This window comes from Castor canadensis, chromosome 7, assembly GCF_047511655.1.
Source record: "Castor canadensis chromosome 7, mCasCan1.hap1v2, whole genome shotgun sequence".
NCBI classification, from domain to species: domain Eukaryota; kingdom Metazoa; phylum Chordata; class Mammalia; order Rodentia; family Castoridae; genus Castor; species Castor canadensis.
The window spans coordinates 2,129,048-2,156,788 of record NC_133392.1 but is presented as its reverse complement, the minus strand read 5'-3'; the positions used below and the strand labels follow the sequence as shown (position 1 = coordinate 2,156,788).

The following is a 27,741-nucleotide window of genomic DNA, read 5'->3' as shown; positions in this document are numbered from 1 at the left end:
ACTACATCTGCTGAAAGGTGGCTTGCCTAAAGAAGGAAAGAATGTGACTGTCATCCACTAGTGCCCACACTAACAGGCTTCTCCAGATGTGGGTAGAGTGGTGGATGTCTACCATTATTTTCATCAAAAATGATCCCAGTATGCATCAAAATAAAGTCCTTTGTAATATTTACCAAGTATTAGATGGCTTTCAAGTCCATTCAAGTCATGCTCCTTTATCTGGGCCCTTGTGCGATTCAATTAAGTCTTTATCAATAGCAAACAGGGCGGGGGAGGGGTACACGTGTCTACCCCAGTGAGCCATAAGTGGTCAGCAAACAGCCTGCTTATGCAGTCAAAACAGCTTGCTGGGCACACATCACGGGGCATGAATTGCCACCATCCCGAGAAGATCCCTGTGCATTTCAAAAGTACTTAAAGAATCAGTATTCCATGAAAACTACTATTCTATCCAAGAAAAGAAAATGAGCCTAGCCTAATAGCCCTGTTCAAAATGAGGGCTTCTGACTCGCTTTTCCAGTTCCACGGGAATTCTAATTATGCTTCTTTGACTGATTTGAAGGGAATCAATAAAATACACTGATTCCCAGGCCACTTCTGAATCTAAAATGCATAACAAGATTAATCAATGTAATACATCAATCATTTAGTGTATTTATAATTATATATTCTCTATAATACACACTTGCATAAATGTATGTATTTATACATTTATGAAGTAGAAATTTATGATGTAAATATAATAAAGTTGTTAATAATAGAGATTTAATAGCAATTTTAATAACAACGTATCTGAAAAATTACCCGCAAATGTTTTAATGAAGTGTTTTCTGGCTAGCTGTGATAACATTTAAGATGATGATTTTAATCCTGGACTTGGGGTTCACCCTACTCACACCTTTACTTGCTTCTGTCCCAAGCTCTCTGTTAAGCAGTCAATAACCTATTTTAAAAAAAAAAAAAACCTTAACTATGTTCTTTGGACTGAGGAACAGTCAATAAACATGCTTTCCAAAAGTGGGAAATTTCCAAGAATTCTGAAATTCATCCAAAAAATGTAAATTTTAGTGAAGCAACTCAGAAGGTTCCATCTGAAAACAAATGCATTTGACTGTTATTAAGCTGCCTTTGGGGTGGATACATTTCTCCCCAAAAGATGAAAGTAAAAAACTGCAGGTGGTATATTCATTTGTGGTCCATAGGTCAAAAGTGAAACAAAACAAGACAACAAAAAGAACAGGAAAGAGAAAAGGCAAAGATTTGACAAATGGTAGATTAGGTTGGAAAGAAAGGTTATTCTACTATTGATCATGTTTGTAAGAAATATAATTTTATTTTTAAAGGAGATTAGTCCAAAGTGAAAGGGGAAAATTAATGAATGGTCTTTGAGAAAAGCATTAAAGATTTGCCCCAGTACAGTAAGTGACCAATCCCCACAGGATGGAAAAGTCACCATCAGTGTCCCAGCTACACGGATGCTCAGAGCATTCCCAGAAGGAGCTTCCTAAGAAGAAGGCCGAGCATGCTGGGACATATCTGTGACATTCAGCCAAGAGCTCAGAGAAGGGAAGTCCACTCAAAGGTTTTGTTGACACACAAGACTTTTAAAACTCAACCTGCCAGTCACTTTGGTGATGATGCTTGCCAATGCATTAGGAAATTCACATATTATTCTTTCACGTACTAAAGCTCACGGAAAGTCACTGCAGCCTCATATAACGTGTGCCATTAAATGCTCGTCCATCACCATTAAATGAAAGAGGAAACATGACCCCTTCCACGTACAATGCTTATAAATGTAAGCATGTGCAATGCTCAGTCAGAGCTCAATTAATCAGTGGTGCACAATTACAGAGAAGGAAAGGCAATTTCAGTCAAGAACTGTGAGGACCTGGGAGAAACACACAGTGGCCTGTTCTTCCTGACTTATTGCTATGCAAGATTCATAGCTAAGTAGATAAATATGTAGGCAGACAGAGAAGAAAATAAATATATCCCCCACACCAGTGTTGTATTATCCATGGTAACATCTCCTTATTACTAAATTTTAGAGATACATATTGAGATAAGCATGGTAGGTAGGAAATTATAGGAAGATAATGTCATTCTAAAGTCATAAAATATTTCATAATGGAAGGGCTGCAAGACAATTTTGGCACCAGCATCATTTGCTTTTATAATCTGATCATATGTTAAGGTGATTTTAAAAATCAATTTAAAAATTCATAGGATGATTTTCTTCTCCTGTTACAATATAGGTTTATTACACAATCTTTCATCCAGGAATTGTTTCATGGGAGTATGTTCCAGGACAAATGTTCTTTCAGGTCACTAGACTCCAAAGATAGAACAAAATCCATCTTCCAAACAGGGTGTTTTATAGCCCATCTCCACCGTCACCCCCAACGTGAAGGCAAAACTCGTGGAAATCCTCTGTGTACCTGCATCATGCAGACCAGCCAGCACCCTTGTGTGCACTGCATCCCAGATAAATGACATTTTTAAATGAGTGGACTGAACAATTAATGCCCCTAGTAAAAGCTGTCAGCAGAAAACTTTATCCAACTCTAAAAATAGAGCACCATAAGTACAATTCTCTGCAAATCCTGCAGTCATGTCCTTGTCTTAAAAATAGACCCTAGGGTCTAAGACAACAGTGGATAAGCTTCTCATGACTTAATTTTTAAAATAAGTTTCATGGGGGGGCATGAAATAAATTATAGGGGAATTTACTAAGAGAACTATGTCATTAAAATAACAGATATTACAGTTTTCAAACTAACATATGACTAAAGCGAGCAAACACACAAGACACAGTGTCACTGTGACTTGGGCACTGACCTGGTACCGGCTGGGGTGCTAACACCACGGTAGGGAGGGGCCTGGAGGCAGGAGCTGGCCTGGTCAGAGATAGAGCTACTTGGTTTGCCAGCAAGTGAGGCTTCTCGTGCCCATGGAACACTCCTGATTCCTCAGGATGTACCCACGTCGAGTCCAGAGCAAAGGAATTATTTAAAAAGATCTGTCCAAAAACAATGTAAGCACTGAATTTAAGGCAAAGCACACCACGAAGAGACAGTTGCATATTGTCTTACACAGTCACATACTGGGCATCCTGCTATTGGATATTCTATGGAAACACTCTTCTAAACCTTCAAGAAAGGGGCTGCCATAACAGTCATCTCTTAGCTAATCACTTCTAGTTCAAGATTGGGCTACTCCTCAGCTACCGATCTGGTAAGTCCAGCCTAACAGTCAGTTCATGGATTAAAGAATCACCAACCAGATCATTACTTCCATGTATTGTGGAACAACTCAGCACATTACTATGTCTTTAGTTTTCAAGTAAGCAAAATGTAGTCAGTAAATTTGAACTAAGCAGACAAAATAAACTACCACCAGAAAGATGAAAATTCAAAGCAGTCATAGCAAGCAAAGCTCACTTTTAAAGTTTAAAACTTGAATTATATAATTTTTAATGATCACATGATAAATGGTGATAGATTCTTAAAATGAAAAAAATTAAAAAGTAGACTGATTCAGAAACTGGAGATGTTAGATTTTTCTATGGAATCCAAGAGTTTTAAGTTATAACCCAATCCCTCCTCCATTGTCTTCTGGTGGTTTTGAACAGGTCAGTCTCATTCTGAAATGATTTCTCTCTAGAACTCAGTGGTCAACTATGGCAATCAGAACTACCTAATGTTTTCTGTTAACATGGTAATACGGTAATTAAAAGTACAGTTATCCAATTAAAGCACTTGCTTTTACCTTGTAATTAGGCATCCTTTTATCTATCCAACTTTTCCCAACAGGAAGTGGTAGAGCAGAAGGACAGACATGTGGGAAAATGGGCACCAGCTCCACTGTAGAGGAGGGGGTCAGTCCTATGGATGGAGAATGACTGCCAAACAGCCACTGTAACCACCAAAAAGAAAGAGAAGGGAGTATTCATTAACCAAAATCAGTCAACTCTACTTTGTACCAAAAGATACTGGAATAAATGCTTGGGAAAGGGGAGCTTACCATGTATGGATTTGATTATGAGAAAACCCCTTCATTCCCCAGTCAAGAAAACTATAAAAATGTAAACTTATAAAAGCTTTAACATCTTAAACATTGCAAAGTGTTACCAACATTGCATTCTTCAATACTGAGAAAGAGCTTCTAAGCCCAGCACCAAGGACAGAGTAGGATATGGGGGTCTACCCGGGGATATAGGGACCATATGGGAAGGAGGAACACCTGCTATTTCTTTTAAATCAGGTAATTCTTTTCATGAGGAAGCATAGAACTGTTTTATGATATTCTTTTCAATAGAACTTTCCATATTAATTACACTGATCATCTTGAAAACACTTAACTGATATTTCAAAATGAAAATAGCTAAGGAGTTATCATTCAAAGTTTCCCAGGTTCATCAATACAAATGGATTCTAGAGCAAAGAAAATACATGTATCACGGAACTGAAGACCCCAGGGCAGAGAATAAACCCCAAGTGTTGGAAGGTGCAGACGGCACAGGAGACAGTCTCCCTAGTTAAAACGACTGAGTCCTTATCAGGACAGACTGAACAGGACTGCTCAATGACGTGGACCACTTTAAAATCTATTGTTTTAAAATCATAATGCACGTTTACCTTCCTGATGCAGAACAATATCCTTCTGGTTCTAAATATTGTCCCTTAAACAAGGTTAGCACAAAATATTTAAAAGACTAACACTAAGTTTTTCTGGATATTTCTTTTAAAATTTATAAAAGAAGAAAATGCAGCTTTCTATACAGAAAAAAAAAAAAAAAAAAAAAAAAGGTAGTTCCTTGACATTATATACCTCTAGTGGCAGAACTGGGATATGACAACCTTCCAAAATAAGGCACAAACCACCAGCGTTTATCCAATAAAACCCAATAGGAACCGCATCACACATCAAAATATGATATCCAGTGCCACATACATACAGCGATGTATTCTTCAGTCTAAATACCAACGCAGGAGGAGATCGAGGATATCCTTTAGAAACGCTCACGAGATAATACTGGAGTTAAATTAACAAAAAGGTGTATTCTAACACAACACTCATTTGAATATGCTAATGAGGTAATCCTTGGAACGAAAAACGTGTTGTCCCCTGACTTAAACACATCTGCATAGTTAGGCGGCCAGCAAGGAATCCTGCCCAAACCAAGCTGCCTTGCTCTCTTGCAACGTTACTCAAAGGCACAGCCACTTTTCTTTTTGATTCCAGGCTTCAAACGCCAAACTCTTCTCAAGTGGAATATGGTGCTAGCGAATTCGGGGGCTCGGGGAGGCCTAGGGCAGAGGGGAAGACCACAGGGTAGCATTTCTCCGCATTAAAGACCGGGATTCCCCGCTGACTTCCGTTGGTTCCGGTTCTCCTAGGCATTGCTCTGAATCTACTTGAAGGAGGGGCGGGGGGAGGGAAAGCAGACCATCATCAGCAATCGCGATTGATTGCCAGCCGGCTTTTCAAGTCGAGCAGACACCGTCAAAGTATTAACTTGGAGAGGCGATGTCAGCCACCACGGTACACGGCTGCAACGCTGAGCTCTGGCGGCGGCGACTTCAGCACCGCGCTCTGGACAGCGACCTGGGCCGGGGCGAAAGTTGTGGCCAACCTGTCCAGACTCTGGCCTGGGGTGGTCGCGGGTTCTACACCGTGCTGTGCAGAGCCCGGGAAGAAACACTGCAAAAACTGCTGCAAGGCAAAACGGGACGTCGAAGCATGAACTTTCTTGCTGATGCATGGCTGTCTGGCTGCGTCCTGGCTGCTTGGGGGAGGCGAGGACCACCGCGGGGAGGAAGGAGCACGAACCGGAGGGTCAGAGCCGCCCTGCGCCTGGCGAGGGCCGCGCCCGGGATGGGGGACAGGAGGGGACCGAGAACCATTACCTGTCCGTGGAGCGGGGGGTAGTGGTGCACGGCGGCGTGATCTGGCGCAGAGGGCAGCGGCAGGAGCGGCAGCAAGGGCTCGCCGGGCGCCTGCCAGCCGGGCAGCCCCGGGAGCAGCGGGGCAGCGGCGGGCTGGACCGAGGCGAGCAGCACCGGCGGGGGCGCGACCCCGGCGCCGAGCCGGAGCAGCCCTGCCGAGCCGGGGACCATCCAAACCCAGGGCGGCGGCGGCGGCGGCGGGTCTGCATTCATCGGCCAGAGGAGAGGCTGTCGCCGCCGGGGCTGCTGTTGCCGCTGCAGCTGCCGCCGCCGCCGCTGGAGCCTGGCGCCCGCCTGCATCCTACATCCCCGCGCGAGCGGCGGCGGGGGCGGCGGGGGCGGCGGGCGCCCGAGGTGCGGGCCGGCGGCGGCGCGGGCTCCCGAGCGAACTCACTTGGTTCCGCGGCGCGGCCGCTCGCTCCGCCCCTGCCCCGCGCCGGGAGCCCCTCCCCCTGCCCGTGCCCTCCCCTCGGAGCGCGGCCGCCCGCGCCGCCGCCGCCGCCCCCGGGCCCGGCTCCAGTCCCCGCCCCCCGCCCCTGGACCCCCGGAGGCCGCGGGGAGGCGAGGCTGTGCGGGACCTGCTGCGGCGCGCGCGCGAGGGCGCAGGGCGGAGGGTGCGCCCCGGCAGGGTCCCGCGGATCCCACCACCCTTGCCCGCTGCCGGCTCCGACGCCGTGGCCGGTGGCCTCCGGTGTCGCGGACGGTGCGCACGGCCGAGGAGGCTCCCGGCTCCCGAGCCGAGGCTGAGGTGGCTCAGCCCGGTGGAACTGGGTACGTCCAGCACGCGGGGCGGTGCAGCGCTCTCTACCTGGTTGAATCCCTGTCTAAGGCGCAGGGCGCGGGGGGTGGGGGGAGTATACTGGGCTGCAGATGCCGACGCCAGACGGACGCCCGGACACTACTTGGCACGGGTCGATTTCTTTCTGGTACAAATACGCCAAACATTTTCCTAAGCCACTGGCGGATACCCCATAGCCTGAAAATTGAACCACTGGTACCAGGTCTAAGATCCTGCATCCCAGATGTCTGCTGACCTCAGTGCCCTCCTCTGCCTCTCCCCTGCCTTGGCGGCTTTTGTCCTCACCCTCGCTCTGATGCACAACACCAGGCAGGTGGCCAGGGGACCTTAGCACAAGACGTTCCTTTCGTGGGTGGGCTCGCCCTCTGTGGATTCGCCCAAGCACAGAACTGTTCTCTGCACACGAGGCCTCTACCGCTGCACCCTGGGCTGCTCAGGGTCAAGGACAGACCCTTGCATCAGGGATCCTCGCCCCACCCAAAGCTCACACTGCTGGTCCCAGCAGAACCTAGCCTGGCTCCGCGCTGGTCACACGCAGTCACCGCCAGGCGGCGCTCGTCTGGGCTGCAGAGCTGTCCATGCTCCTGCTGCAGACTCAGGTCCCTTGGATGCCCAGTCTCCTCCTTCTGCTCCTGACATCAGTCACAATGTTGGCTTCGAGACATAGGCCACCCTGGGCAATGCATGCCGACACCAGGACATGTGCTGATGGACTCCTTAGGTCACTAAGCTGGAAAAACCCAGCCGCATGAACCAGTGCTGATGGCACAGCAAGCAGAAGAAGGTGTCATGATCCATGCCTAGGAGAACTTGAACGGAAGGCCCGCCTGACCTGGGTGGAGGGGCAGTCAGTCCCCATTCATCTATAGCCAGACAACACCTGGGTGATCCAAGCAGCATTCTCTCACATCAATGCCCTGGGCCGCCTTCTGCACGGCCAGCCACTTGGCCTTCCTGATAAAAACTGAAGCACCCAAGTGCTTTCGGTTTGCTTGTAGGGTCATTCCCTCATTCTCCTGATTTGCTTCATTTCCTCCTGGCTTGGCGTGATTTCTTTCAGATGGGGGCATATGTTAATTTACATGGCTGGCATGTCCTTATTTTCTTCGGTGCAAACCACTTTTCAATTAGCAAGTTTATCTCTCTCTTTGATGCAAAAGTACTGGCAAGATGTTTTTTTTCTCACCTAGAATCAGAACGCTGTGCAGATTAGAAGGCTTGGTACCATTCCTTACACCTCAATTCATGTGTGTATATCTGTGCACACGTGTGAGGTAGTGTGACCGTGTTGTCTGGAAGTGCACGGTCAGACTTAGGTATCAGGCAGTCACCTCCAGGCAGACTGGTGTGCCCCTTAAATCGTCCTGTTTGAGCAGGGGTTAGTCATCCTTTCTCTGATGTTTAGAGTTTGTGGACAGAAGACCCCTAGTGGCTTTGTCCGGCCTTCATGCTGCCCTGTGCAAAAGCAAAGCCTATTTGCATGGTCCCCAGGCTCCTGGAAGGCAGGGGCGGGGTAACAGCAGAGATCTGTGGATGCTTTGCTGATTCTCTCTCTCTCTCTCTCTCTAGTACTGCTGTTTGAACTCAGGGCCTTTGAACACTCTAGCTCTTGAGCAGCCTCATTTACTTTAGCTTTTCTCCCCAGATGAGTCTGAGGTTTTTTTGGGGGGGGGGTGCAGACCAGCACCTTAGACCACAATCCTCCTACCTATGCCTCCCAAATAGCTGGGATTACAGGCATGAGCCACCATGGTCCAGCTTATTTTTTGAAATGGGACCTTGCTAATGTTTTGTCCTGCTGGTCTCAAACCATGATCCTCCTGATCTCTGCTACAGATGTGAGCCACTAAGCCCAGCCATACAGTTTCTTTGAGGAGAGGCTTACCCCCATTTCTGCACAGTGCTGTCCTTCAGTGGTTATGCTAGTCAACTGGATCTGCAGCAAGTTTCTTCCTGGGCTGCCTGGTGCCCTGAGTTCAAGATGCCATGGGCAGCTCTTGAGCTGCGAAAATTCAAGAGACTACTGTCAAAAAACCTCAGAGTGGCCAACATGTTTTTGCTTTCTCCTGCCCCGGGCTCGGTTGTATCCATGTTTTTCAATGCCCTGAGCCCCCCTTCTGCACCATGCTCCATGCTGGACACTGGGTGACACAGACAAAGCAATTCCCACTAGTCAACTGCAATGGGGGGCTGGACTCAGGAGAGGGGCGGATACCCTCTTGCTGGCTCTTGTTTCAATGGGACTCACTGCAGTTTGCCCCTCACCCCACAACCCAACAACAACCTTGCACCCCCATAGATAGCAAAAGGTTTTCTCATGGACACTGTCATTTCAATGACTGTGTAAGAGGACTCTCCATGAGCCAGCCCTGTGAAGGTCACTTATGTGTCATGAGGATGGCTTAAGGGCAAGGGCAAAGAAGCTGCATGGACGGCAGTGCAAGTGGGTGCAGCCAGGAAGCCAGGAATCTGACCGCCACACCCTCCTTGAAGACCAGAAACTGCCAGAACACCCCCTCCTTGAGCTGAGGACCACAGGTAGGGAGATGTGCACGAGCAGAGGGTGGGCATATCCACTTACTGGTCAGGACCCCAGGGAGGGTGAGGTCTCTAGCACCACATAAACACACGCCCTTTATCTCCCTGTAAAAGTCAGTGAGAAGCTTCTTTTATAAAGGTGTGCAAGCTAGTCTCAAACTCTGTCCAATAAAAACCACCTGAAGTCTGTCCTTACATTTAGACAAAACCAATGCAATTTCCAGTTAAGGTGGAACAGAATCCTGTGTAAGCAGGACGACATCCACAGCCATAGAAAGAATGTGAATTATCTACATATGCTAATGAGCTCTGAATTGTGTATTACTGTTCAGGAAGAAATAAGGAGGATGTTAGCAGGAGACCCGTGGAAAAGGATTCTGCAGGGTGGAGAAGGTATTTTTTAAAAATAGATTTTGTTTCTCTAAGTAAGATCGAAATGAATCTTAAAAAAGAGAAAGATGAAAACACTTCCAGGCCTGCAGAGTTAAAATAAGCACCAGGCAAAGAAGACAGTTCAGGACCCAGACCTCCCTTGGCAGCTCCTGCCCACACCTACTTGCCAGCCATCTTCCCAAACCAAATCACGATCCTCAGGTCCTTCACACTGAAAACTGGCTAACAACTCTGAAGGTTCCTGGAGACACCCGGTAAGATCTGTCCTTGTCATGGTTGGAAAGTGTAGTCTGTGTTCAGGAGCAAGGTGTCAGATGGAGCTGGAATTGAGAGTGGTAGTTGAAGATGTGGACAGCCATCATGGTGAGCACAGAGGGAAGAGGAGAGACCAGTCATGGGATCAAGTGACAGGGGATGATGAGTCTCCCGAATAATCAGGGAGAAACACAAAGCACATAGGGCGGATGGACTATCCTGGACAGGTGGGGCTATGTTTTGATAAATGGTATAATAATTATTATTACAATAAATGGATTACCATAGAAAATACAGAAAAGCATTGTGAATCAAAACTATTCAGGGCAAAGCAGTGTCACCATTCCCTCAACAGTATACTTTCCTGCTAACTTCCTTCTACATATAACATGAACACATACGTGTATACAGATACATTTAATATATCTGATGTATAACATATTGGATTTTGTAATATTGAAATTTATATTAAATTGCATTTTATAACAAGTAGTTTTAATCCAATTATGCATATATAGTCTTGTTTTTCACTCAGTATACCATATTACTGAAAGTCTGGATGAGCCCACTTATCAAGAGCAAGCCCACCGAGACCCAGGGGACTGGGAGGAGACTGGATTCATATCACTGTGTCACATCTTGCCAGCCTGACCATCTGTCTGGATAGGACTGCTCCCCAGACAGACCTCCCCTTAGCAGGTCCTGGGTCCCTGCCTGCTCCAGGAATGGGGCCCCCAGAATGGGGACTCCTGCATGTGTTCTTCCTCTGCCCTTCCCCCTCAACCCCTTTCTCCTTTGTGTCATGGACAATAAGGGGGTGGATTAGAAAAACCACCCAAAAGTCTGTATATTAATCTGATAGGCTGTAGGACCTCAACCCTGAGAGCAGGATCCATACTGGCTGGAACTCAGGTTGGTTTAGAAGGAACCTGAGGCATCCATTCTGGCTCCACCTCTGTGCCCCTTCTTAACTCCTACCACGGTGGCCCTGCCCTTGCCCCAGGAAAAGAGTGCCTCTGCCCTCTGGTCCCTGAGTAGCACAGGACTTGTAGAAGTCTGGGATGAGAGCAGGGTTTCTGCCTTGCTGCTGTGACTCCCTGTCATGGACTCTCTGCACTCTCTTCTGGACACCAGATCAACAGACAGGATGCCTCTGCAGAAGCCCCATCAGCAGTGAGAGGCCACACCCCCTGGCAATCTTGGGGTCAGTGTGGCTGCTGGTTCAGTTAAGCTGTCTGGGCCCAGGTGGGAGGGAACAGCAGTCCCGGCCTCCCTAGGTTTTGTTTTCCTGGGTCTGAAGAGAAGAAAGGGTGGACTGGGGTGGAGAAGCTCAGGGAGGATCCTAGCATGCAGACTGCCTATGTGTTGGTCCCAGGCACAGCACAGGCGGCCAGCACTGTGGGTACTCACAGCCCACCCTATTCCTCGCAGCCTTCTATGCCATTTATGGTCCTGCTGCTGGGGAGGGGACAGGGGTCCTTAATCTTATCAGAAGATGATTTACAGGGCACTCACGACAAGGAAGGAAATGAAGGGCAAACGGTGCAGAGTGTCCTCAGAAGCCAGGTGACTTCTCAGCCTTGTTCTCAGTGCACACGTGTTGACATGATTTGTGGGTTTGTGAGGCATGAAATCATTTGCATTTTCTCCACAAAGCCCTAGCAAACACCAACAACTGGAAAGCCATAGTGACTGGTGTTAAGTAGAACTTTTGCTAGTCGGGAGACACAGAAACTTCCCATTTTGACAAAAACATTTATATTCACGTGCAGTTTTATTCCACTATGCCAAATAGTGTTGAGCTTGTAGCAGAGAAAGCAACTGTTAACCCTGCTCCAATCTGTCTGACATAAAGGTGTTCTTTTCCTGATTTCTTAGCTGGAGATGAGAAGGGAGTGGGGTCGCTGAGCACCCAAGTCCCTGCTGAGAAGCACATTCAAATTCTGCTGTTTCTCTGTCTAATTACACAGAGGGTGCCCCACAGAAGCTGGCCAGTGTGGGGCTAAAAGGAGGAAACGCTTGTCACAAACTCGCCAATTGGAGATAACTCAGAAGTGGCTTGGTTTGAAGTGGGAAAGATGTAGATTGCAAGTATGTTTCTAAGAGAATTCTGTCTGGAGCATAATGGGCACCCAAGGGGAGGCCCTGTGGTATGGGCCTCTGGATATCACCAAATTGAGAAGCACCTGCTCATCTTTGTGGCTGACCAGCCTCCTCTATACAGGAGTTACATTTGGCTTAGTAAGCCCTCTCATCAGCCGTCCCCAAAACAGTGAAGTGGTGGTTTCCAACTAAGTTCAAATTGGCACAAGTTCCAAGTCCAAGGTCTGAATTCAAGACTTGGTCCAGAATGTAGCAGAGGCAGCAGAAGAGCAAGACTACCGGAAAGGAGCAGTCTGGACCATTCCCCGTAGCTGAGCAGTAGGCGTCTGACCTGCCCAGACACCAAGGACTCACCAACCCACATCATCCAGCTAGTGGCACCTATGTCAGCATGGTGTGGTGCCCACAGTACAGGCTTGCTGTACAATATGTTAGAAATTCCCAAACTCAGGTCTTAGGGCAGGCTGCACGCCTGAGCTCTGAGTCCAGAGAAAAGACCAGGCTGGAGTGGTGCTTAGCTGGCAGATCCAGCTGCTGGTGGTCATTGCTGGCGTGGGCACAGTTCTTGTGCAGGATTCCTGGAGAGCTTGGTCAGTAAATGCAGATGAATAACAATGAGGTACCTGGTCACTGGACATGAAATAAATCTGACATTATCCCAAGCTATCCAAGTATCCTTTCACTAAATCCACCCTCAAGTGTCATGAAAAGTGTCTTTGTGTCTGTTGAAAGGACAAGAAATTGAGTCAGAGAGAACTTGGCAATGTGTCCAACACCCCCAAGCTGGAATTCAGACCCGTGAGCCTGACACCTGGTGACTACTAGAGGCCATGGCCTTCCTTGGTCCCTTCTTTATGGAGAAGTCTTGAGCTGGGCAGCTGTTCTCCACACACCTCTGATCTCAGAGCAGCATGCACTCCTGAAAGGCAGAGACTCTGAATTCAGCAATCATAATCCTTTAAATCCACATTCTCTACCCTCAATAGTAAATTCTATTTCCACAGAGAAGAATGAGGAGACTAAATGTGGTCTCTGCACCATTGATTGTCTTAATAGTTTTCACCTTGATAAAATGGTCCTCGGGTAAGAAAATACACAGTTTCATAGAAGATAGTCTGTGTTTTTTCTTCCCTGGGCAGTTAGCTTAAATAATTCTTTACATTCAGCAAATTTTACCATTTAACCCTTTCTCTGACTCTTCCAACTCATTAAGAAATATATTGAAATATTCTTACCTTAGGACAAACCCTGGCGCACCTGGCTTCTAACCTTTTTCCATGTTCGGAATTAGATGGGGCGTAAGTTTGGAGTATTTAAAGAGCTAAGGGTAAAGCAGAGCTGTGTACATGAGACCATGGGGCTGTGGGGAGTGAAGGGTTCAGAGGAACCTGATCAGGACAGTTGGATGGTCAGAACAGTCTGAGAGGGTGGGGTGATGGTACCAAAGAGGCAAAGTCACCTCGGAGATGTCCTCGGGTTGTTGGGGCAAATGCTTTATGGCCCAACCCCCAAGGCCACCAGGCAGGTAGGTGGTAGGGACCTGCCAACACCTGTGGGTGTTTGGGGTCAGGCCTCTGGCACAGGATGGAGGGGCATTGGGACATCACCACCAAGTGAGCAATTGTCACACTGAGTGCAGTGTCTTGGAAGCTCACCCTGGGCCCTGCTTGCCTGTGGGGGTCCAGCTGATTCTGGTCTAGTCCTGCTGCCTCCATAGGCTCAGTTTCCTGAGATGGAAGCAGGGCTGTTATGAAAGCGAAGAGGAAAAGCCTATGGGGTGGTCTCCAGGGGCTGAGCTGTAATCAGGCTTTGTGAAAGCTGATGAGGGCTGATGAGGATAAAACTTTCACTTTTATCTTGTCTCCCGTGGTTAACAACACATACTTGGCTCTTTGGCTCTTTCCTCCATGTCTGTGCCCCCGCCCAGATCGAATCCTCAACAACTGCTTGCAGGATGGACTTGCAGCTCGTACAAAACCTTCTAGAGCCTGGTCTGAAATCACCCATGGGCCTGTAGCCCATGGGCAGGTGCAGGACAGGTCGCTTCCCTGTGGCCTCAGAAGGGAATATGTTTACTCAACACAGTTCAGTAAGAATGGAGAAAACACTTAAAAAGTCCTGCGGGGGAGAAGAGAGTAAAGCATGCTGGGTCTCAGGCCCCCTCATGTCCAGAGAGGAATTCCTTCCTCACCCACAGACCCAGATTTGCAGTCCAGAGCTGAGCCTGATCTGGGGCCTCCCGCACACCCTCAAGGCCTCACTTTAGGACAGCAAGAGCCACACAGGGCAGGGAGACTAGGGGCTCTGGCCTACCCAAGACAGTAGGCTGCAGGGTCTCTGGGAGCCACCCACTCTTCACCAAGGTCTGCTGCTTTCCTGTCAAGGCCAACATCCTGGCTCAGCCCACTGCTCTTTCTGCTATCAGCAAAGCAAAGACCAATTGTGGATGGACAGGCTGGTTTGGAACCAGAGAGGGTACACACAGGGCCACCACAGGGAAAAAAAAGATCCAGCCGCCAGGGTCACCAAACTGCCCAGCATGGGGTCTGCAAAACCACTCCACAGAAGGTACTTCTGTTGTCGCTCCTGCTTTCCTGAAGCTGCAAAGATGACTGCCTGAGCTGGGAGAAGCTAAATACTCATGCAAGGTGACAGCCCAGCCACATCAAAGTACTGGGGCCAAAGAGGTAGACACAGGACATCCCTGTAGTTACCACAGCTTCCCTTCAAATCTCTGAGCTCCAGGCAGAAAGTAAACATTGAACTACTGTCAGAGCCACCTGGGAGCAGCCCTTAGCATGCTGGTGCAGGGCCACGTTTTCCTGATTTTTAATAACCCGATGTGCACCACCTGGGTCCCAGCACCATCTACAGCATCTGCATAGCTTACCTGTGGACAGCATGGTGCCGTCCCAACAGGTAAGGTCAGATACACAGAGGTAGGTCAGGGGAGTTGGCTGGTGAGTCATCTTGAACTCAAGTGTGAGCCCCTCATTTGTCGAAGGCTTGGTCCCCAGCTGGTGGTGCTATTGAGAGGTGACTGGATCTTAAGGCTGTAACTTTATCAACCGATTCATCTCTTATGAGTTCATCGCTGAACAGACCATTAGGAGGTAGGACCTGGCTGGAGGACGTAGGTCATTGGGGACGTGCCTTTGAAGGGTACACCTTGTCTCTCAGCTTCCTGGCTGCTCTCCTTCCCACACCTTTCTGCCATGATGTGCTACCTTGGCAATGGAGCCACTACCATGGACCAGATCTTTCCTTTTTTAAATTATTTATGTCCCAGTGACAAAAAGTGACTAACACAGTGTCCAACTGTCCAAGAACCCCACAGCTTCTGCTCAATGTCAAAGTGCCTACTTCTCCCCAAACCTGTGCAGCATGAGAGGAGCACTAAGATATTTTATCCTTCTGGTCACACAGCTTCCAAAGTCATTTTCTCTAACCCCGACCCAGATCTACTTCTCTAGCTGTCTGAGAGCTGTTTCTTAGAACTGGCTTGGCCACGCCATGTCCTTCTTTGGATGGAACTCTTGTCTTCTCCTTGCCCCAGCAAGAAGGACCCGGGCACCTGGCGAAGGGGCAATGGCTCACCTGGAAGGAGGCATAAGTCCTCTGGATAAGCTGTGCTGGGAACCTGAGGTGTGATAGACTTGTCAACTATGTTTTAATAAACCTCCCTTGTATGGAACACATTTTTAAAAATACAAGACTGAATTAGTCAAAAAATCAGGTAAAATCCTGAGAAACCAAAAATGACAAGAGAATCCCAAATAGGGAGATGTGATTAAGACAAGGTCCTTATCTGACTGGGGGCCTTCCTCAGCTTATGGTGCCCAAGGCTGCTGTTTCCTTTGTGGGAATAAAGACCAAGAGGCCATCTGAGAGACCTCCAGGGAGACCAAAGCTCCCCAGACAGCGAAATCCTAAGGGTGGGCTCAGAGATGATGTTGTGCAACAAAAGATGTCAGGAACAGGTCTCAGGGGCACCTGACTCCAGGTGCAGGAGAAGAAAGCCTCCTGGTGACATGCAGCCTTGATACCCACACCTGGAACTAATTCTACCCGGCACCAGTGTGAGGACAGAGAAGAGTCTGAAGTTACCTCTTATGGGCAGTGACAACACTGTGGGATATGAAACCTCTGGAGGGATGCATTGTAAACACAGTGCCCAAAGAGCTGCCACAGAGAACGATCAGGGGAACATGTCCCAACGCCTGAAGTTTGAAGGAAAAAAATTTAAGCAAAAGGATGAGATCCTGAAAGAAAGCTGCTGTTGGAATTATACGACACTGAACATAAAATCTGTGTTTGATGTATTTAAATAAAATTTAAATATGTTAGTGTGCTCTGTTGAGAATTTTAGCGTATTACAGTAGGGGCTAAAATATGAGAAATCATAAAAAAATAGCTAGGTAAATTTGTAAATTAATTTAACAAGCCTTTAAGAAGTGAAAAACACAGGGTTTGAGTTTTAAAGCGCAAGGTGTGGACTGAACAGCAGATTAGACTAAGGTAAGAATACCATAGGATTGGAAGAGGGATGTGCAGGACTTCCCCTGAAATGTCGCCAGGGCAGAACCTACGACCACTAGGATGAGAGGGTAAGAAATGTAGGAAAAGCACATGGCTAGAAGGGTGAAAGTTGAAGGGTCAGGCAACATTGAGAGAAACAATGGCCAACCATTTTTCCATGATTTACAGAAATCCCAAGTACTCAGTTCCTGGATCTTAGGCGACACTGCTTGTGTCCTGTTTGCCATCAGTGAAATGCAGGAACTCCAGGGAGAGCCCACAAAGAGCCAGAGTTTAGGGCAGCAGGACCAGGAGGGTCTTCTGGGGCTAAGGACACCATGCATCACACATGGTCTTAAAATTTCAAGGCCAGGAGACCCCTCACTGACTCCCTGCAAACAAGTCCCTAAGGGATGTGCCACTGCCTGCCACACGTTGGGAGGTGTGAGTTGTCCAGAAGAGGCACATGTATTGATAAAGAGCAGGAAGAGAAAGCGTACGGCCCAGAACAGGAAGAAATCTATCTGGGACCACACAGGATCTGCAAGTGAAGCCACCAGACTGCAAGCTTTTCCTCCCTGCCCTTGGTTCCACCCCTCGTGGGTAGTCACTACACCTCTGCTGCAGTGCTCATTGTATTTTAACATCAAATTATTTCTACACAGGGCTCCACATGAGAGATCTGCCCAGGCCCCCACTGACACTGTGAGCACAGACTCTACCCAAGGGAAAGCTGGCCTGTGTCTGTTCACACCGTGCACATCACCCTGCCAGGCAAGGACCAGTGTTAGCAATGAACAGGGCTGTGCATGTGAAACAAGAAGATACAACAGCTCTGTATGGGAACATACCAACACCACAACCTTTGAGAGTAAAAGATAGATAGTACAAACATTTTTATAATCACGATGGGTGATTTTAACACATCTCTCTTAGTAACTGAAACAGTGGCCAGAAGAATAAAGAAGCTGGAAAGTGTATAGAAAAAACAAAAAGGAAGAGAATCAAGTTCACCTTCTTTGATAACTAACAATAGAACCCAATACCCAACACCTGGGGAATCCAAAGGTCAGAACACAACAAGAGCAGGTGGAAAGCAAGGAAGACACCCTCACTTCACAGACCGCATGGTGACATCGTCTGGGGAAGGAAGGCGAACCATCCCAGGAGGAAGCTCCAAGGTGTTGTAAGGGAGGCATGGAGAAGGCGTGAACACAGACCTGCCTTGTCCTGCAAATAACAAAGCACAAAAACACGTCGTGGGGTTGAAAACTTAAGTTAGAACTGAAGCTCTTGAAAAAAATAGAGTGTAAATTTGGAGGGAAGTAAAGATACTTATTAAAATTTAACTTTGTCAAATTAAATATGCATGTTAGAATTTCTACAGTGAATACCGAATGAATAAAAATAAGATTTGGCAAGTTTGTAAAAATCAATATATGAAAGTTATTTGCATTCCTATAATGCATGCAGTAAGTGGAGAGCATAACTTAAAAATACATAATATTTACAATAGATTAAAAAAATAGATTGCAGAAGATGTTAAATAAGCTAACAAAAATGTGTCCTTTTTTATGGATAAAGTTATATAACTTTATTGAGACATTTAGTAAAGCCCTTACAAGTGGAGAAAGAATGTATTTATGAATAGGAAGACAATATCTTAAAACTGCCAAATCTTCCCAAATGTATGTAGAATTTTAATGCAATCAAAGGTATTTTAATAGACCCTGATAAGCTGGTTCTAAAATACATTATATAAATGCAAAAGACAAGAGTGTCCAGCATGACCAGTCAGTAAGAAAAGAGGACTCCTCAATAAACGATACTGGAACTACCGGCTAAAGTATAAAGCACCATGCAAATGGAACAAGCCTGTGCCCTCCCTTCATGCAAGCAGTATGGATCTGAACATAAAAACTGAAAGCATGCATATAAATCTTCCCAAGCTATGGGTAGGCAAAAACTGTAAAGAGCACAGAAAATGTATAAAGAACAATAGGTAAATTGGTGTCCATAAATACTGTATTTAATATTTTCCCTTCCTAAAACACCACTATGAAATAGAAAAAGCAATTTACAAACTGAGAAAAAGTTCGTAATTCATGGATCTAACAAAGAGACCATAATCCCTAGAACATACAAAGAGCTCCATAGATCCATAACAAACACCTTACTACACATTCCATAAAATAATGTACATAAATGAACTACTGAACATATGAAAAGGTTAGTTACAGGAAAATTGCAAATTAAAACCCCAGGGAAATATCATTTCATACCTACTATTTTGCCTGAAATTAACAAAACCGAAAACTAACAAAACCAAACACCAGCAAGACTGAAGCACCCAGAGTTCTTCTGCCCTGCAGATGAGTGTTAAAGATCCCAACCTCCCTATATCCATTCCTTTTACCCTTTTTAAATACAATTGTCTTAAATATTTCCTCTACATGCATCGAGAACCACATAATTTAATGTTATCACTTTTGCTTCAAATGAGACATAATTTAGAAAATTAAAGGCAGGAACAAACATCTACTGTTTATATATATTGACTTATCATAGTCTTCCTTTGTGATGTTCCAAAGTTTATTATTTTATCATTTTCTTTCTGTTTAGAGAATTCATCTTCGCTGTTTTATAGGATCCATCTCCTGACAATGAATGGCTTTAGTTTTCCTTCGTCTGTGAATGTCTTGATTCTCCTTCATCCCTAAAGAATATTTTCACCAGATATAAAATTCTAGGCTGACACTTCTTTCCTTTTAGTTCTTGAAGAATGCTATACAACTGCTCCCTGGACTCTGCTGACAAATAGTCTACAATGTCACTTTTTTTTTTTTGCACTGTGGGTGACTGGCTGGTCTTCCCTAGCTGCTCTCAAGAATTCTTTTCTTTGTCTTTGGTTTGATTATGAGGTGTCTTTGTGCACATTAAGTTTGTCATATCAGGTGGTTTTCTCAGCATCTTAAGCCTGTTATGTTAGATACTTTGTCACACTGAGAAGTTTCTAGTGCCCTCTGTCTGGGACTCCAATGCCATGAATGTCAGGTCCTGTCATAGTCCCAGTGACCTCCAAGGCTCTGCTCTTTTCCTTTTTGGTGTATTTACCCTTTTACTAGGATTGGGTATTGCTCTTCTCTGTCTTTCAATTCCAAATATAATGGAAACTGCTATGGCATATATGACACATTAGACTTCCACCAGTGTAAAGAAATCCTACAAATCAGTAATAAAAGTGGAACAACTCTTTCACAGAAGAAGAGACCAGAATTGTGGTTACAGAGGCTGTGAGTGGGAGAGGAGAGGACGAGATAGTGAAGTGTTGGTTAGCAGGCTTGAAAATAGTTAGTTCTAGGTTTTACAGCACACCAAGGTGACTGTGGTCAACAACTTCTCACATATCTCAAAGTAACTAAAGGAGGATTTTGAATATTCCCTACACAAAGAAGTGATAAGCACATGGGTATGCCCACTATCCTGATCCGATCATTGCATATGTCATACATGTATCAGAAAGCCATACTACTCCCATAAGTATGTGCAATTATTATGTGCCAATTAAAAATTTAAAGAATTTTAAAAGAAATAAACAACTCAATTTGTGCATTGAATCAAAAAAAAAACAAAAGACATTTTCAAGAAGATGATTAAATAGAGCAGTGAAACTTTGCATCCTTCTGTCATCCAAGATGGACCCCGGCTGGGGCTGGAGTCCACACAGGGAATGTTCAGTAGCTGTGGGGAGCCCTGGGATGGTCAAAGACTGTGACATCTGAGAAGTCAGGGCGCAGTCCTTCTGGCCAGACACTGGCTGCTCATGAGATGTGAGGGTGGAATCCCTAAACACAAGGGCTCTAGGTGCAGGGAAACCGGGATTAAAGGAGACCTGCTCACCCCTTGCAGGAAGGCTGCATTTAGAAGAGGGACAGAAAGCTATAATGTGTTTACAGAACTGCCAGCTCAGATCCCAGCACCCCCAGAAGATCACTGCATAACTCTGGGCAAGTCGCTTAGTTTTTGTTGTTGGAAGTCCTGAGGTTTGAACTCAGGGCCTCATGCTTCCTAGGCAGGCACTGTACCACTTGAGCTAGGTCCCCAGGCCAAGTGGCTTAGCTTTTGAAAGCCTGCATTTCCTCCTCTGTGGAGCAGAGGTGATGATGGAATTTACCTTGAAGGAGGGAGGTCACAAGAAGGAGCAGCAGCTGGATGTCACAGCCTGTGTTGATACAATATTTCCTGTGGGTATTTCATTTCGTCACCCTCCACTATCTTAGCTATGAAATGGCTAATTAACCTTTATTCCACCAGGTTATTGTCAACCTAAATGGCTCCATTCGTGAGCAGGGACTTCTATAATGCACCGTGCACCCAGTTTCTCACTTCAAAGTAAGATGCAGCTGTCTCTTGGTGTGACCAAAGTTCCTGGTAAATGACTCTCAACTTGCTTTTCACCTAACTCCCCCACTCACTTGCTGCTACCCTGGTGTCCAAGGCAGGACACAGCCTGACATGACTTCTTACCCTTGGCATTACTGATGTGGCCGACTGGCCGGTCCTGAGCTGTGGAAACACCCAGCCATTGTGGATCCTCAGCAGTGTTTGTGGCCTCTACCCACTGAGCACCAACGCCTCTTCTCCCTGCCAGTCCCAGTCATTAGAAATGTCCCCAAACACTGCTGGGAAGGAAAGGTTGCTTCAAGACCAAGTCTATGATGCATCTCTCATCCCAGACCCTTTCTAACAAATTCACTCACTAAACACAAAGTGGTGGTGAAATTCTCAGGAAGATGCTGATAGAGAAGTGCGGTCGCCACCTGTGTGCAGACCTGCCCTAGAGGTCACCAAGAAGTAGGTAAGTTTAAGACTAGTGCTGTGGCCCAATTTGATTTCCAGAGCCATCATTTCCTCCTGTTCTCCTCTTACAAAGACTTTATGTGTACTGATTGCTAGTGTTTCCCCAAAATCCATTGGTGGGAGCCCTATTCCTCCCTGTGATGTGCTTACAGACAGGGCTTCCGGTGGGGCCGCAGAGGTAGGGCCTCTGGTGGGGGGGTGCAGACTCTTGTAATAAAGACAATTGTCCTTATAAGAGGACATAACAAGCAGGTGGCCATCTGCAAAGCCAGGAAGAAAGCCTTCACCAGAACCCATCCCTACTGCCACCTTGGTTTTGAACTTCCAGCCTCCAGAACAGTGAGAGATAAATGTATATTGTTTACTCCACTCAGCCTGTGGTGCTTTGCTTCAGCAGCCCAAGCTAAGGAACACAGGCTTTTTCCAGGGGACAAGAACCCCCACTCCATTTGAACCATGAATACAAGTGAAACCGGGAGCTCACAGCAAACAGAGGCTGAGCATCCTTGAGAGGTGAACCAGCCTCAGGGAGGTCAAGTGAAGAAGAGGAGGACAGCTCTGCCAAGGGCAGGGAGACATGGAGCAGAACTTGAGCAAGGTCCCCTGGTCCTTGGGAGGGGGGCATTCCAGAGCAATTTCCCCATCCCGCCCTCCTGCTCACCTGCTCCTCCCCAAGCATGCAGGATATTGGGTTCTGTTTGACTTTGCCATCCTCTTCACCTGCCATCTGCTATGTCGGTTGCACTCTTTTCTCCATCTCTGTCAGCACTCTCTCTACCTCTGAAGCTCAGCCCAGGTATCATTTCCTGTACACCTGGGTTTTCCAGCCAGGGCTGGCCACCATCTTCTCTGTGCTCACAGAGCTTCAACACAGGTAACCATAATATCTCAGAGTGTTGGTCATTCTTCCCCAGACCAAAGATTTTTAATTTCCCCCCACTCCATGCAGTGCCTGAGTATCATATGCAGTTCACCAAACAGAGAGACTAGGGATGCATGAGTGAATGGAGCAGTTCGCTATTGTCATCCTAATGCAGGTAACAGATGCCAAGGGATGCAACCGGCTAATAAAATAAACACCCTTATCACACCAATTACAATTACTGATGTAAAAAGAAGCAAACAAGAAGACACAAAATATCTAAAACAGACCGTCAACAAATACAGTATAAAATGGCCCTGTTACTTTTCAGTCTATCAATTTATAAGCAAAACCCTTTCCAGCAAACATAAGTCACATTGTCGCAACCATATCATGGAGTATCCAGCCAGAGGCATCTTCAAAAGCAAAAGCCATTTCCCCGGGCTGCTCTAGGTGTTAGGTGGGAGGACTCAAAGCGAGCCAAACCCACCCACCCCTGCATAGCCAGCACCCAGAAGAGCCTGCGCTCCTCCACCGGCAAGGAGGGAGTCTTAATCCATGCCAAGGACAGACTTTTCCTAAGGCACTAATTACCATCATCCCACACACTGCTTCATCGTTTCTCACAAATTGCAGAGAAGGGTTTGCCGTGCAAAGCCTCAGCAGTAAAGGACAGTTGGTACGTGGACCACTAGAAGTTATTTAGAATATTTCATGGGGGTGGATGGTGGGATGCAAACGACACCGAGAAATGGTATATGTACCTGCGTATCCTTTTTATAGTTACTCCTATGCGTTCGTTGACCAATTCCACCTCTGCAAAATGCATGTGAGTTTGGAGACTTCCAAAGAGAGTGACTTTGCCTCCTCGTTCTTCTTCAACTTGGCATTTTCTACTTGCTTTATTTTTCTTGCGACATCTTTCCACAGGGAAAATGCCAGGTCTGATGTCTCCGTGTACCTCCGTCCATTTTGTTTTAACTTTAAAAACCTAGAAGTGGACTTCCTGGGTCACATGGTGGTTCTTTGCTTAAATTTTGGAGAAATGCTATGCTTTTTTCCGTAGCAGGTACATCATTTTGCATGTCACCAAAAGTGCACAGGAGTTCCAATTTCTGCAAGTCATAGCCAACATGAGCTGTTTACTGGGTTTTTTTTCTTTTTGTTTTATTTTATAGTAGCTACCAGAAAGGGCAATGTGGTTTTGATTGGCATTTCCCTGATATTGGTGATACTGAGCACGTGTGCTTATCACAGAAAATAATGTGGTGTTTCCTCCAAAATTTAAACAAGGGATTGCCAAATGACCCAGGAATTGCACTTCTGGGCACACACCTCCAGTTTTTAAAGTTAAAACATGTTTGTTAGTACCTCTTCTTTAGGAATTGCCTCTCTAAGTTCTTTGCCTATTCTAAGTAGACTTCTTTGTTTTGTTATTGATATGTTGAAAAAGTTGTTTATTCATTCTAGAAATAACCACTTACCAGATATATAATTTGCAAACATGTCTTCCATTTTGTGGATTGCCCTTTTACTTATTGGGTGTGTGTCCTTTGATGCAGAGATTTTTATTTTGGTGGGATCAGGTTTACCCATTTTTTTCCCTTTGTTGCTACCTCCACTCATGTCCTGCCCCTCCTTGCTCCTCTGCTCTGTCATTCTCTCTTTTGCCATTTCTGAGCTGTGGAGCACCAGGCTTTCTGGACACATGCAATCTGGGTCTAACTGCCAGGGTGAAAATCAAAGTTTAACCACTTTCTGAGCAACATTTTGTGAGGCATTGAACACCTGCAACTTGATTTTCTTCCCTGGGAAGTACAGTGATTATGCTACCACTGGCTTTGTGGTGCCCGATGGCACAGGCAGCCTTGGGCAAATGCTCCCACTCAGAGTCCTTCCCACACTGCACAGGGTGATGAGCTCAGGATAATCCCAAGGAATAAAATTGCACATATTTTCACATCAATTGTTGATATTAGCTTCAACAAACAAGTAGCAAAACCAAATGTCTACCCCATGTGACTGTTTGGTTTAGCACTCATATTTGAGTTTTGTCCCTCTCAAGTAGGAGTGTTGAGGACAACAGTCCAGGCTGGGTCTGCTCCTGGGTGCCCTGAGGACCCAGCACTACTAGTGTCCTACAGGGTCCCAGATGGAGTTCCAGTCAAGGAACGAGCAAGATGAAGGAGGGGGAAGAAAAGTGAACAGGTGCACCTGCTGCTCTGTAAGGAAGGTTGCAGTCACAGTCACAGCCACTTGGAGCCTCTCTTAGCTACCTGACCACACTTATTTGCAATGCAGTCTGGGAAATGCAGTTTTGAGGTTTAGTGAAGTGGGAGTGCAAGGCTGAAGACTTCTCTACTCTGGGAGAAGTAGAGAGGCTTGAGATGGAAGCTGGTAATCTCAACTGTAGAGAATATTCCTTGCAAATTTACACCTCACAAAAAATAAAGCTCAATGAATTACAGTAAGCTGTGTTGATGGTTTCATGTGGGCATGGTAGAGAGCAGCATGGTACCTTGTCCATCTGTGTGAGATAGGACTGCTCTTCTTGGGGGACACTAACTGGGAGATGCCTGAGTTGGGGTCCTGACTCCAGTTGTCATTCACTGTGAGACCACCAGCGAGGTCCTTAGGCTCCATGCTGGTGGCTGTAGGCCCTCACATTCAGACTGGCACTGTTTTTGTCTTGTGCGCCAAGTGAAACTGAGGTCAGGAGATTGTCACCCTGGGTGTCCACCCATGTCACCTTGGGTGTCCACCCTGGGTGTCCACATGGACTAACAGAAGGACGGTTGGCTTTGTGGTGAGGTTAGAATGAGGGGTTGAGAGTCAATACAGAGACTCCACCTCCAAAAGCTCTGTCTATCCAACTCCCGGCACGTTTGTTGGCTAGCTTTCAAGACTGTCCCCTTCCTAGTTACTTTCCTGAAAGGGATGTTTCGTCTGTTCTGTGTGTGCTAGCTGTTGCTTTGGGAGGGGTCCTTCCAGGCCGTCACATGACACACCAACTGTCCATGACAGGACCACGGACAGTTCTTGGTCACAGGGACACAGGCTGCTCTAGAATTTCACACAAAAGCAATTTTTCGATAGATACATATTTGTATCATGTTCTTCTGCTCAGCGTAATGTTTTTGAGATTGAGGATAAGCAGGACATTACCTTCTGTTACTAAGTCGCATTCTGCTTGGTCAGTATGCGCTGCTGCACTGCTCAAAAGTGGCCATCAATCCAGCTACTGGTGGTCTTTCGGTTGTTTTGAGTTGGGACCTCTGTGAATACAAGTGTTATAATTGTGTGTGATGCTTTTGTTGACATTTGCTTTCATTCCTTTTCAGTAAATCATGAGTAGAATTTCTGTATTGCGTGAAAAGTGCACATTTAACTTGGCAATACATTGTCAAACTGTTTTTCAAAGCAGTTGTAGCGATCTAATTTCCTCAGAAGTTTGCAAAGGCTTCATTTGCTTCTCATGTTGACCAAAAATTCTCAGTGCTGTCAACGCTAATATGGCCTTGCTCTGTCTCAAAGGGGCTCTCATTCGTCCCTGGACGATTACTGAAGATGTCGAGCAACATTTCCTGTGCTCATTGGCCTTTCATATGTACCCCCTTGTCAAGTGTCTCTGCAAATATTTTGCTGAGCTTCTAATATTAAAATTTGAAATCAAGTCCAATGAGATTTAATTTACATAGAATACAAAGCACTTATTTAAAGTGTATAATTCAAGTGTATAGCATAATGCTTTATTGACGTGTCTATTCAAATATTTCTACCATTTTTTTATCAGATTGTTTATCTGCTTATCAAGTTATATGAGTTAGTCATATGTTTTGGATGCAATTTCAAGAGTCAGCTATTTTTTCTTGAATAAAGGCTGCTAAAATGGTTGCAAGTTTATAGTTAATTTTCAGAGTCCTGAAAAAAAATTGATTTTGACAGTTCTTTCATGGTTCTCCCTACTTCCATTGAGTGGCAGATTTCTGGAGCCAGGGCCATTTGCAAGAGGCATCTCAAGGACTCTTCGACATCTCATCTGTTCTCATCCCATTGGTCTATCCCTATGCAAATCACGTATTTTGTTTTTTAAGATAGCTTTATCATGAAAGTTTTAAAATCAGATAGTATGATCAGATGAAAATTAAAAATACCTGGAAGAGTTAAAACAATTTTTAAAAAGAACATTAGACAATATATACGTAAATGTGGTGATGTCAATGAATCCAAGGTCCCCCATCTTCTGCACACACTCAAGGTGAGACGCCCTTCTGTCTGTGGTTTGTTAACACCAGGGCAGATGCTGAATCCAATCAAAGGTATTTTTCACATAGATTGAAGTTACTGTTTTTTCTCATTGTTTTAACATAATGAATTAAATTGATTGATTTTCAAGGCAGGGTCTTGCTTTTTAGTACAGGCTGGCTTGAACTCTTGCCCTCCTTCCTTAGCCGCTTGCATGCTAGGCTTCCGTGTACCACCAAACACAGAAAAATGATTGATTTTTTAATGTAAACCACTCTAGTATTCTGGTAATAATTACCACTTGATAATCATATATTATTCCTTATAGGAAGCATGCATAATTAAAATATGCAACCGACCTTCAACCGCTCTCCAGCTGCATCTTATCTGTCTAAACCTACAACAGCATCCTTCAGTTTTCACCTCCCAACCTGTGTGCTATTGTCATCTGTCTTACTTTGGCACACGTGACAAATTCCACAGCACATTTTTTCCAAGTTTTTATTTTCTTCTGTCTTGGAGAACTCCCTGAAGTTAAATTGGGCCTTCTCCTTTGTTCAGCTAGTTGAACCCAAACAGTGCCAGCTCTGCTTGAGCTCTGGGACTCAGGAAATTTGTAGCCACATGGCATCTCTTCCTTCACTGATTTTATACAGTTCTATGCTATGCGTTTGCAGTTTAATGTCCAGGAAAATATGAAAGGGTGGCCTATGACAGTTCCTGGAGGTCTTCATACAGCTTCCTCCATTCTGTTCTTCAAATTGCAACTGTATACAATAGAAAATTAGACTAAACTTTAATTTGACAACAATGCAGAGATAATTGCAGTTAAACTTTGGAGTCTTTTTTCCTTTACTCCAGGTCTACTGTGTAAGATTGCTCATGTCAACCCAGGGGACAGTTCCCTCTATTGAATTCTTGCTGACAAAGCTCTTGATCTTTGCAGTAGACAGAATTGTACTCCCCTCAGTTTTTCAGGTTGAAGCTCTGACCTGTGGTGTGACTGCATGTAAAGGTGAGTTCTTTAAAGAGGGAATTATGGTTGTGAAAGGTGACTAAGGTGGGGCCCTAATTCATTGTCCCTGGTGGCCTTGTAAGAGGAGGTTAGGAGAAGGCGTCCATCTGCAAGCCAGTGAGCAAGGTCTTAGGAGGAACCAGGTCTGCAAACTGCCTGATCTTGGATTTTCAGAACTTTGAGACAGTACATGCCTTATTGC

At 45.8% G+C, this 27,741-nt stretch overlaps 1 protein-coding gene across 1 annotated transcript in view; it reads right to left on the bottom strand.

Moving 5' to 3' along the window:
- Positions 1-6,254, bottom strand: part of Tcerg1l (transcription elongation regulator 1 like) — a 188,436-nt gene extending 182,182 nt beyond the window's left edge. Inside the window, exons 1-3 of the mRNA XM_074078038.1 lie at positions 5,913-6,254; positions 3,772-3,918; positions 2,842-3,022 (exon numbers count right to left, since the gene is read on the bottom strand). Of these exons, the coding sequence (XP_073934139.1) occupies positions 2,842-3,022; positions 3,772-3,918; positions 5,913-6,251 (667 nt within the window). The 5' untranslated portion in view covers positions 6,252-6,254. The remainder of the gene's footprint in view (positions 1-2,841; positions 3,023-3,771; positions 3,919-5,912) is intronic.
- Between the last annotated feature and the right edge of the window lie 21,487 nt (positions 6,255-27,741).